This window comes from Hemitrygon akajei, chromosome 3 (assembly GCF_048418815.1).
Source record: "Hemitrygon akajei chromosome 3, sHemAka1.3, whole genome shotgun sequence".
Lineage (NCBI taxonomy): Eukaryota > Metazoa > Chordata > Chondrichthyes > Myliobatiformes > Dasyatidae > Hemitrygon > Hemitrygon akajei.
Genome location: NC_133126.1, coordinates 141830899 through 141843476, shown reverse-complemented (window position 1 = coordinate 141843476; position 12578 = coordinate 141830899). Strand labels below are relative to the sequence as shown.

At 38.6% G+C, this 12578-nt stretch overlaps 1 protein-coding gene across 1 annotated transcript in view; it reads left to right on the top strand.

The window, feature by feature from the left end:
* prss59 (serine protease 59, putative) overlaps nucleotides 1–12270 on the top strand; it is a 75689-nt gene extending 63419 nt beyond the window's left edge. The window contains exons 8-10 of the mRNA XM_073039015.1: nucleotides 2350–2440; nucleotides 4255–4451; nucleotides 12037–12270. Of these exons, the coding sequence (XP_072895116.1) occupies nucleotides 2350–2440; nucleotides 4255–4451; nucleotides 12037–12146 (398 nt within the window). The 3' untranslated portion in view covers nucleotides 12147–12270. The remainder of the gene's footprint in view (nucleotides 1–2349; nucleotides 2441–4254; nucleotides 4452–12036) is intronic.
* The last annotated feature ends 308 nt before the right edge of the window (nucleotides 12271–12578 follow it).

The following is a 12578-nucleotide window of genomic DNA, read 5'->3' as shown; positions in this document are numbered from 1 at the left end:
TAAGTTGTGACAAAAATGGTGAAATTGATGTTGTTTTGCTGGGTTCTGTTATTACAGAAGTCACATAAAATGAGTATGGTGCACATTGCCCATGTATTATGTGTATGTTGTGAAAGATACTTTCTTCGATTAGATATTCAAGTAATGTTTGGTACAATATAGATAATGTTGCTTCATGGGTTGTGCTTTTGCTATTGACCATTATGTAGTTCATTTTTCATTAATAATAATTTGTTTGTAACTTAACAGATTAAGGTTTAAGATATATTTTATTTCTTACATCCATTTCACAACATGAGGGAGTAATAGTCTTTATGTTGTGTCTCCGTCGCTATGTACAAGCAATAAGAAGAGAAATATGGGAAGACATTGCCCAAACACTAGGATTGTATACATGTATGTATGGTCAGATATGCGATCAGATCAATGTGTATTGATAAATGTGTACTGAAGGCCTGGCGAGAGAAGCTGTTCTGTAGCCTGTTGGTCCTGGCCTTAACACTGCAGTATCATTTGCCAAACGGAAGCAGCTGAAACAATTTGTGGTTGGGGGGGGGGGGGGGGTGCTGGAGTCCCTGATGATCCTTCAGGCTCTTTTTATGTACTTGCTGATGTAATGTCCTGAAAAGAAGGAAGTTCACATCCACAGATGCACTGGGCTATCCGCACCACTCTCTGCAGTGCCCTGCAATTGAGGGTAGTACAGTTCCCATACCAGGCGGTGACACAGCCTGTCAGAATGCTCTCGATGGTGCCCCCGTAGAAAGTCCTGAGGATTTGAGGACTCATACCAAGCTTCTTCAGCCACATCACCATAATGCCAGAATATACAGTCCTGATGAGACCCTCGGTGATGTGTATACTGAGGAACTTGAAGCTACTCACCCTCGCAACTACAGTCCCATTGATATCAATAGGAGCAAGTCTGTCTCCATTCCTCCTGTAACCCATGATCAACTCCTTCGTTTTTTTCAGCTTTGAGGAGAGGTTGTTCTCTTGGCACCACTGTACCAAGCATGTTTTATTTAAATTTATTTCATTATCACATAAAATCATTTGAATTATTACTATACAAAAAGAACCAATTAGCACATTGAGTGTACATAAGCTTCTGTCAAGTCCAATCCCTCCCTCTTTGTCCGTGAGTTTTGTTTTTAGACTGGGTTCTTGGTGTACCTAGAAGTCTATTTTAGAAACAGATTTCCAAAGTAAATACATACATTGTGCTTTTTTTTGCAAAAGTCTAAATATTTACGGATTTATGAAGAAAACATTCCTTCCAATTGGGCCGCAGAATTTCATTGAGGTCTGGGGTTAATATTAATATTTGTTATAAATGTTAGAGTTAGAATTGAGTGAGAACCCTGATAGTTAGGTTTTCTGAGTGAATAGGTAGTAAAGGAATATTAATGAAGGTACATTTTCAAAACTGCACTCATGATTGTTTCCAGTGATAATTTATTTCCCATTGGATTCAAGCAGTTACTTTAAAATAATATGGTCAGCTCTCATTATTTAGCAGAGCCTTAACATAATGTTAAAGTTCTTTTAAGATGTGATAAATTATATTAGCGTCTTATAATTCAGATGGTTCTGTTTCCACATGGCCTTTGTAAACTGATGTCCAGGCCAGGGCACAAACTATAAGAAAAATGTAACAGTTCAACTTTTTTCTAGCACATAGTTAGAACCAGCATAAGAATTTGCAGTGAATGATACCAGTGTTTCAAATATGCTGCATTGTGTGGGCGTGCATGAGCCGCAGGCAGTAACCTTGTTCTTGAATTGTCTCCCAAGCGCTTCTTATCACATTCCCATGTTAACTTGATACTAAGTAAAAATATTCCGGAAAAGATTGTGGAAATAGAAACATTCCAGCTCGTGCTGCTACCTTTTAACGCTTTCCCCCCCCAATCTTTCTTTTTCAGTGCTGAGGTCATCATCTAATGGCAGGTTTTAGTTCCCTGACCACTGAATGCCAAAGTGATTGGTCTTCATGCATAATTTGTTTTGGCCAGTTGTTCAACCTTTGGGAACGCTCGTCAAAGTTGACACCATCCACAGAAAAATGATTAAAAACATGTATTTTAAAAGTGGTCTCAGTAGATTCTAGTCAGAAGCAGAAAGCAATTTCTTCCCCTCTTGCTACCTCACAGGCAGTGAGATAATTTTTGAGGAAGGGAATTGCTGTTCCGGCTGGCCCACAATGTGATATGCAAACTTAGTAGAACTTGGTATTCAGCATTTACCTGCTTGGGCACAGAGTATTTTTATATGTTTATGCACTTAGCAGCAGTGTATTTTTTTTACATGTTTTCACCCTTCAATGGAATTTTTCACTCATTTCAGGCAGACAATGGGCTTATCAGTCATGTACAGAATTTGGATATTATCAGTCAACTGATTCTCTGCAGCAGCCTTTTGCTGGATTTCCCCTCAGGTAAACTGGATTCTAGGCTCTTTGATATACTAGTAGCGTGCTTTATTCATCACTTATCTTTTAGTGAGGAAAATTAAATCACAGTATTCTTGAGTAATTTCACATTTAGCTGTAGAACAAAAATAAGAATATAAGAAACTGGAAACAAACGAGAAAATTTGCAGATGCTTGAAATCTGAGCAACACAAATAAAATACTGGAGGATCTCAGCAGGCCAGCTAGCATGTAGGAAAAAAGTACAGTCGAGGTTTCGAGCCGAAACCCTTCGGCATGACTGCTACAGAATTGTGTGTTTTACTTGAATCAGAATCTGGTTTTATTTGTTGCAAGTTGTGTTCCACCAGCAATATTTTTTTCATCCTTTAAAACACAATACGTTATTCCAGCAATGGAGTACACAACTAGCGAAGGAAAATCTAAAACACTATTGGCAATAATTTACTGTAGAACCTGTTTTGTACTAGTAATAATATTAATAACTGCTGAGGATTGTGGTGAGATTTGCTATCTTACACAATGCAGTCCAGACCATTGACTGTCCTTGTAGGCATTGTAGGAATGGCTGGCACACTAATTTGGCCCCTGCTTGATAAATTTGTGTCTCTTCATTCAATCCTCTCTCATGACTGCAGTACCGAATCTATAGCCTGGGCTGATTTTCTTCTAACTATTTTCACCTACTCTCTCCCATTGCCAAACATCTGCCAACAGTTATGCTGCCAATTCAGAAATTTCCCGGTTCAATTCATTTGTTTTAGTTGTATTAGTTGGGACGGTTTCTTCCTTGCTAAGTTTACTTATTCGTTATTTATTTAATACTAAATATTCACTTTTCAGGATGACTCTGCACATTTGGAATACAGAAGTAGTTGCCCATTAACCATCTTCAGACATTAGTTTGTTGAAAACTAGTAAGCCAAGTTATACAGAGAGTTATGCTTGTTATATATTGTCTTTACCAGTGAGAATTCATTCTGAGATTTTCTGAGAACTTTATTAGAGTATTGTGGGATGAAGAAATAAGCAAAAAGCAAGAGGAATTCACAAAGCATGCCATTTGTGTTTTGGCTATAAATCAATACCTCTGTTTACTATGGAATCCAAATTCACTCATAAGTTGATCACCTAATTTTTAGTTGCCTCTTCTCTGCAATGTGAAAGAAACATTGAATTAATTGCAATTTAGATGAGGATTTAAACTGAAGTTTTATATGTTTTTTCAGGGGATATGTGATCTCATGAGAACTGAGAAATCCTGATGTGCTCAATTCTTTTCCTCCAACTAGTATCTTTTAATCAAATCTGGTCCCCCTTTACTGTTTGTATGCATATATTAGCTGTCTTGATTTTCACATTGCTACAGTGACAGTACTTCAAAAATATTTCACTGGCTCTGCAGCACTTTGCTATATCCTAAATTCATGAAGTTTGTTGTTTAAAGACAAGCCTACTTTTTTAAAAATTTAAGTCCACCCCATCCACTTTTCTTATTAATGTTGGGAAAAATTAATGTTAAAGAACATCTTTCATGCAAAATAATTCCAGTGTTAATATTTCATGCTTTGTTTTGATTCCATCAAAGGTAATTCATTGGAGATCTATTTTATAAATTCAAAATCAATTTTGTATAAAGGTTTTACAAGACAATAAACTTAATAAATACAAACATGGTAAGGTTCATTTTATGTTTTTTTTCAAGAGTTCACAGTACTCTTATTTCCTGCCCATCTGGATCAACTTGAAGTCTTTGTTAATTATATAAGTAAAAGGAACTACTTTACGAACTCTTGTTTTCTGTCTCTCTTGTGTTTTAGTTACAAACTGCAGCAATGCATGGATTTATTTGGTCCTGCATTCAATCGTACTGTACTTGCTCATGCTGTACAGCACAGCAATGAAAACTATGGAGGTACTAACATTAAAGGAAGTCGAATAGTTTTTCCAAATGGCTCAAAGGATCCCTGGCATGTACTGAGTATTACCAAAGGTCATAGAGCTATTTACATTCAAGGTAATGATATTAAGAATATAATTGTTCCAGTTTCTGCTAGCTTATACTTATATCATCTGTGAAATCCAAGCCATGTTAAAAAGTATCTGTTGATTCTGTGCTGAGGATCACATAAATTGAAACCATGTTCAGTAAAAATTAAGTTTCCATAGTTCTTAAAACCAAACTTTGGATATAATAAACACTGGCCCCGACCAAGATCAAAATAAAGATTAAGCCAGGATGTTCTTAAGCTGAAGTCATTGTCTTAATAAATGTTTTTGCAGATATTATCTTAAAAATTGCAAGAAAAGACAAAATAAAACTGGTGACTGATTCACTATAAGTTAATTATTATCAGCTATTTATAAACAGCTTAACTACAAGTGGGAGATTAGATACTCTAAAGAAAATATAACAATAATTTGTGAAAAAGAGTATTTTCTTCTGTATTAATAAATAATGGAATAGGTTAAAATGTCAGCACAACATTGTAGGGTGAAAGGCCTACTCTGTGCTGTACTGTTAGATCTTATATATTCTAATAAAGTTGCAACAGTTAAGGACTGAACTACATCTAAAATATTTTAATGTACTAAAACTATCTTCTGTTACAATATTGTATGTTAACACAATAATAAATATAGGTGCTTATTTATTTTTTCATGTATGCATGAAGTACACAGAAACTAAAAAATGCAAGTTCAGATGCATTGTGTGCCTAGGTGCCCAAGACTGGAACTATGTCCTACTCAGTATTTTATGTAATCTAGGGTGTCATTTAGTAGAGGACATTCGTAACAAGGTTTTGGAGCAGAAGGATGACACGTCCTTAAAGAAAGAAAAGATGGAAGACAAAGGAGAGATAGCCAATAATATTAAAGACGATACCAGAAGTCTCTTCAGGTATATAAACTGTAAAACAGAGGTGAGAGTAGATGTCGGACTGCTGGAAAGTGAGGCTGGATAGCTAGTATTCAGAGTCAAGGAAATGACAGACAAACTGAATAAGTATTTTGAATCAGTATTGACTGTGAAAGACACTAGCAGCATGCTGGAAGTTTGAGAGTGTCAGGGGACAGAAGTGGGTGAATTTGCCATTAGTAGGTTGAAGGTGCTTAGGAAACTAAAAGGTCTGAAGGTAAATTAATCAACTGGACCAAATGGTGTAGACCCCAGGCTTCTAAAAGTGGTGGCGGAAGAGATTGTGGAGACATTAGTAATGATCTTTCAAGAATCAATGGTTTCTAGGATAGTTCTAGAAGACTGGAAAATTGCAAATGTCACTTCACTCTTCAAGAAGGGAGAGAGGTAGAAGAAAGGAAATTATAGGCCAGTTAGTCTGTCTGCAGTGGTTGTGAAGATGTTGGAGTTGATTGTTAAGGATGTGGTTTCAGGGTTACTTGGAGGGACATGTTGAAAAGGCCAAAGTCAGTGTGGTGTTTGTAAGGGAAAATCTTGTCTGACAAATCTGTTGGAATTATTTGAAGAAATAACAAGTAGGACAGAGAAAGGACAATCAGTGGGTGTTTGGTCCTTGGATTTTCAGAAGGTACTACACATGAGGCTGCTTAGCAAGTTAGGAGCCTGTGGTGTTACAGGAAAGATACCAGCATGGATAGAACATTGGCTGATTGGCAGGAGGCAAAGAGTGTGAATAAAGGGAGCCTTTTCTGGTCGGTGGCTGATGACTAGTGGTGTTCCACAGGCATCTGTGTTGGGACCAATTCTTTTTGCATTATTCATCAATGATTTGGATGGCGTTATTTCAAACAGTGACTCTATTATATTGTACATTCTCATTTTCATTTGTGCCTGCCAAAATGCATTACCTGTTCATGGAAGATCATTTGTATAGTTTACTTGTTTCTTTCTTAACTACTCAGTCAAGGAATTGGATTGCCATCATTCATCGGATGGCCAACAATTTATGCTAGTCGCCTGAGGTATTTTGGTAAGAACTAGCAAGCAGACAAAATAATTTTCATGGATATAATGCAACCCCGAATTTTCAAAGATCTTGCTTTTGTTTTACTAAAACTAGTTTATTGTCATGCTGTGAATGTCTAAAAAGGAACCATATCATTTTAGTTTTGGAATATTTTGTGTTTTTCTTTGATTGTTTGAATTACTTGAGTGTTCTGTTATAGATTACTACCAAGGCTTTATTACTTGCATATTTCAAAATAATTCTTAAATCAGACTTCTATTAAGTAAACTGCCAAAATCTGAGAATGACAGAGCAGTGAGTAATGCTGACCAAAGTTGCAGTCTGTGGTTTGTACTCAGGAAGCTGATCTTGGTTGGGGTGATGTAGCCTTCTAGAATTAGATCCATTTTACCTGGTTTAATAAAGAACCAGCTTCTGGTTTGCTGCTCCTAGACCTATTCAGTAACTTCAGGGTAAGAAAATAGCCCTCACAGTTTGTCAGCTCTCTGATTTTAATTTTTCAACAAGAGAACTATTCATATTGACAAGCTTCCAGAACGTATGAACTATTCCATTTTGTACTTCTGAAGTCAACAGGGGAGAGATAAAGAAAATCTTTTTTTTTTGGCGAGTATATCTTTACATTAGTGAGTAGTGGATTCAGACAGCGGAGTAGCACAACTGCTAGTGCTGCACCTTTGCAGTTCCAAAGATTTATCTTCAATCATGACCTCGGGTATTACCTGCCTGGAGCCTACACTTTCTCCTGCTTGACTTTTCTTCCAGTAGTCTCATTTACCCCACACCCCCAGAAGTGCTGGTTGATTAATTGAATAGCTGATTTTACTCCTATATTGGAAAGGAAAGCTAGGAAAGGATCAGAGGGCAGTTGATGTGTGTGTGAGAGAGAGAAAGACAGACAAACAGAGATAGAGAGAGATGGAAATTGCAGAGCTAAAGGCAAACAAGAGGATGGAATATAGGACTTACGGAATTGTTCAACTGAGAGCCAGGTCAGACCGGATGGCCTGATTGTCCTCCTTCAGCATGTAAGACATAGTTGTTAGAGATGTAAAGCACCAGTGAGCAAGAGGCATGGCCTGAACAGTTTCCATCAGCTGCTAAGATCAGGAATTCAGATCGCCCAAGGACTGCCTATGAATGAAATTTGTTAACTTCAGCAATAAATATAATCATTTTTGCCTTTGTCAAAACTTTAATACCATCAATGAGAGAGTCCAAATCTAATGCTCTTCCCCTGAGCAGATACTAGTATATTTTGCAATATTTGGAGTAGATCCGCCTAGAGAGCAAAGTACCTGCAGGGATTCCTGAAAGAAAGTCTCCATTGACTGTGACATAACTTTCCTTCATGAACTAAGTGGAACTTTGAGCATTCTGCCTTGTCTGGCTTCAGGCCTTTGGTGATGTGGAGAAATTCCAGTGTGACAGACAAAGGAATAGGCAGCAACGAAGAACAAGAACACAGGAAATTCTGCAGATGCTGGAAGTCTTGAGCAACACACACAAAATACTGGAGGAACTCAATAAGTCATGCAGCATCTAAGAAGGGGAATAAAGAATTGACTTTTCAACCTGAGACCTTTAATCAGGACCTTCATCAATATCCTAATCAAGAAGGTTGAGAGACAGACTGAAATTGCATCCTTTTGGCCAGTTATCTCCTTCAAATGACAACAAAATTATGTAGAGTGCAGATCCATATTGTTAAGCTTAATCACTGAGTACCTCAACATCAGGAACCTATGTATCGTGTTGCTGCCTGGAATCATCCCTTGGCGTGCAAGAGATTTCCATCATTTTTGGCTTCTTCTTGAAGAGCGAAAATATGATCAGGAAATAGATGCAAACACCATTCACTAAAGGCCTAGGACATCAAACACACCTACATCATACATATACATACAGTATTTATATTAATAACTTGAAGGAGGGGGCAGAGTGTCACAGTGTAAGTTTTCCAACAACATGAAAATAGGTAGGCGGACATGTTGAGGATGTTTGGACTTGGCAACAGGATATAGATAGAATGAGTGGGTGAAAAATTGGCAAATGGAGCTTAATGTGGTAAAGTGTGAGGTTGGGCCCCTTGGTAAGCGAAATCAAAAGGCAGATTATTATCTAAATGGCGAGAGATTTCAAGGGAATGAAATACATGGGATCTAGGTATACTTATGTACCCATCGTTAAAAGTTAACGGACAGGTGCAACATGCACTTAGAAAGGAAAATGGTATATTGGCCTATAATAGCATGGGGATTGGACTTTAATAGTAGCCAAGTCTTGTTACAATTGCACAGGGTGTTAGTGAGGCCAGAGCTGGAATACTGAGTACTGTGTACAGTTTTGGTCCTCTTATTTAAATAAAGGATATACTTGCATTCTAGAAGCAGCCCAAAGCACATTCAAAGGTTTGAAAGGTACATTTAATGTCAGAGAAATGTATACAAAATACATTCTGAAATGCTTTTTCTTCGCAACCATCCAAAAAACAGAGGTGTGCCTCAAAGAATGAATGACAGTTAAATGTTAGAACCTCAAAGTCCCCCCTCAGCTCCCATCCCTCTTGCGTGTAAGCAGCATCAAGCAATGATCCCCCTCCCCCATCGACAAAAAAAGTATCAACACCCACCACCGAGCACTCAGGCATGCGGCAAAGGAACAACAAAGACACAGACTTGCAGTTCTCCAAAGACTACGCGTTCACCTGGTATTCGACATACCACAGGTTCTCTCTCTCCCTAGTAAGAGAGAAAGAAATGTCACCATTTCACAGCGAGAGGGGAGACATAAGAAACAACTCGCTGGTTTACGATGTTAAAAGTCTGTTGCATTGCATTTTCTGAGCTCTGTGCCCAAAGATCACATGTCTCTGGGCACAAGGCCAAAGATCTTCCGGCTCCCACGACACACTGACCAGGACACCGACCTTTGATCCACCTTTCTCTAGAGCCCTGAAATCTTAGGCCTCCAAAGGTGAGCTGAACTCTTAGGCCGGACCTTGGCATGTTGGATAATGGCCAGTCATGACACCCCAAGAGCAGTTCCCATTCCCGCAAAGAACCAAAGTCAGCGTGTAACTCCATGTCAGGGCCTTCAAAAGAACCCTGAAAGGGAAAAATAGAGATATTAAAGATGGAAATAGAACTGTTTCTGAAGATGCAAGCAAAGGAGTCACCGTTTAGCACCATCTTCACTAGGACTCTTCCTACTACAAGAAGGAGTCCCACCTCAACTTATGTAGATAATATTTGGTATTCACAAAATATCCATTATACTTAGGTGCTAAAGCTATTAAGACTTTTTTTAAAATCACATATAATTAAGCTATTAAAATATCAAAATTAACTTAAATAAATAATAAAATATCAATTTTCCTTTCTTCTAACAGCTAGTTTCCCCCTGTGCCTATACTAGGTTTATGCTAACACAGGTGAGCAGTGGGCAAGTTATGCAGTCTGAGACCTGTCAAGTCTGCAGAGGTTCGTGCTGTCTAGATAGGCATCACTAGACATGCCGAAGAATGGAAAAACCTACAAAAAGTATACTGCCATGATACTGCCCAGTCCATCACAGGAAAAACTATCCCACCATTGAGCACATCTGCAAGGAGCACTGCCCCAAGAAAGCAGTATCCATCATCACTGGCACCCACCATCCAGGCCATGCTCTCTTTCTGCTGCTGACATCGGGAAGGAGACACAGGATCCTTAGGTCCCACACCATCAGGTTCAGGAACAGTTATTACCCTTCAACCATCAGGCTCCTGAAACAGTGTGAATAACTTCATTCACCTCGACACTGAACTGATTCCATTACCTTTGGACTCACTTCCAAGAACTCTACAACTCATTTTCTCAGTATTTACTTCATTATTTATTTATTTGTCTGATTATTTAATTGTTTGATTTTACTTGTATTTGCACAGTTTGTTTTCTTTTGCACATTGTGTTTGAGTCAGTCTTTTTTTCAAAGTTTTAAAGTGCATTTATTATCAAAGAATGTATGACTTATACCACCTTGAGATTATTTTGCTTACGGGCAGTCACAAAGCATGAAAGCCGAAAGAGCCCAATTAAAAAAATAAAGACCAATCCCCCCAGTACCCACAGAGAAAATGAAAACAAAACAAAAAGCAAATCATATAAACAACAGATGTGAGCAGCAACAGCATTCCAAACCAAACTGAGTCCTTAGACCCAAATCCCCGGAGCAGCCCAGAGTAGGCCCAAAGCCTTGGCATTTAGTTCTTCATATTAGTGGGGCAAATTGCCGCAAAGTTCGCAGGCACGAAGTACAGCAGCCGGGAGCAGTCTCACAGCCTTAGCATTGCAGTGAGAGAATTCCCAGACTATCTGGACTAGCATTTAAATTGTCCAAACCTCACTCAAGGACCTGGCCCTACCACTGGTGAATCGCTCCAGGCCTAGATTTCCCTGCTGAGGGAGCCGTTCTTGATTTCTCCAAATTGGCTCGGTGCCCAAAGCGATCCACCTCGCCCATCTCTCGAGATCCTGCCTTTCCAGTCTATATTTGTCGGCATTTAGATTGTCCGAACAGTGGATTGTACCTCACATTTGGACCTGAGCCTTGCTGCGGCAAGTTGCACCAGACCTTGAACACGCCACCCAGTGATTCACTTCAGACCTGGATTTTGCTGTCGAAGAAGCCGTTCACGACTCTCTAATTTGGCTCGGTGCTTGGAGCGATCCACCTATGTACCCGGGTTAGTTGGATGGGCATCAGAACTCCTCTGTCCCGCCTTCTCCCCTCCAAATCATTCACTCCAACCAGCATGGCTCCAACTCCAAGTGTCTTGATTTTGCAGCACACCAGCAGGGCACATCCCACAAATTTGCTTTGCCTTCACACTCTTAATGGTTTTAAATGGTTTTAACCAAATTCCCTTTCTTTCAAACTACCAGTGAACTGTCACACATCTTTGGTAGCGCCATCTTAAACCTGAAATTTTTTTGTGTAGTTTTTCATCGACTCCATTGTATTTCTTGGTTCTACTGTGAATGCCTGCAAGAAAGTGAATCTCACGGTAGTATATGGTGACATGTACTTACTTTGATAATAAATTTACTTTGAATTTTTAACTCTGATGTTGTGCAGGAACAAACAAAACCGGACCTGACAGTGTGGAGGATTGTCACCACTGACATAGGCTGATGCCATTACTGGAAAGCAGAACTTCTACAGGAAAATTACAAAAGACATAGTATAAACATATTTACAGCTAACTGTGACCTAAAGATATTACATGAACATTTAAACAAGAGCTCAGTTTTTACTAGAAGCAGCAAATGAAATATCTCCTGCCTTCTCGCTTCCTATATTTTCAGGGTAGTTCAGTGATAGACAGTGTTTCGATGCATCAGTAGTCATTCCTTGTCTAGGGCCTCCTTGTCAGCTGTGGAACAAATGCAAAGAAAATAAAGAGGAATATCAGTCCAAAGTCCACTCCTCTGCAAATTACGTGTTTTACTGGAAACGCCAAAACCAAACTTCCTTGAAGTGACAAAGACCTTTGACTTTTATGCATGATTCATTTGGGATATTAAGTCAATACACACAGATGATAGTGCAATACATAGGAACCAGTATTTTACAGAGATTTGTTTCATGTGTTTTTATTAATCATCCAAACAGGTACAGCACATTGCGCAGACATGTATCCATTGCGACAAAGTGACCTGCCACAGCTCAGAAAGGCAAGAGACGAGATTTTTCGGCGGCTGAAAACCTGGGTTAAACAATAAAGACTTTCAGCAATGCCAGAATGAAATATTGAGGAATTTGCTGTATCTGTTTTCTTTCCATTGATCTGGTCTTAGAGAGCATTAAGAACCGTTAATCACTTCAAATCTTTGTTAATGCAATGGCTTCCTGTATAAACTGTATTATTCAAATGTGTTTTTTTTTCAGAATATGTCTTCTAACCATGTTTGTGATTTAGTCTGCAGAATTAATTTTAAATTATATGTATAAATTCCAACGTAAAAATGCCCAACTTATTAATTTGGAAGCATGTGGCATTCGGTAGATTTGCGGCATACAAAGAGTTTGTTTTCTATGTTAGGGTAGTGAAATAAAGCAACAATTATCAGGGTTGTTAGAATTATATATTTGGTCTTGGAGAATGCATGAACTACTCCTTGAAGGGAAGAAGTGTCAACTGTATGCATATTTCA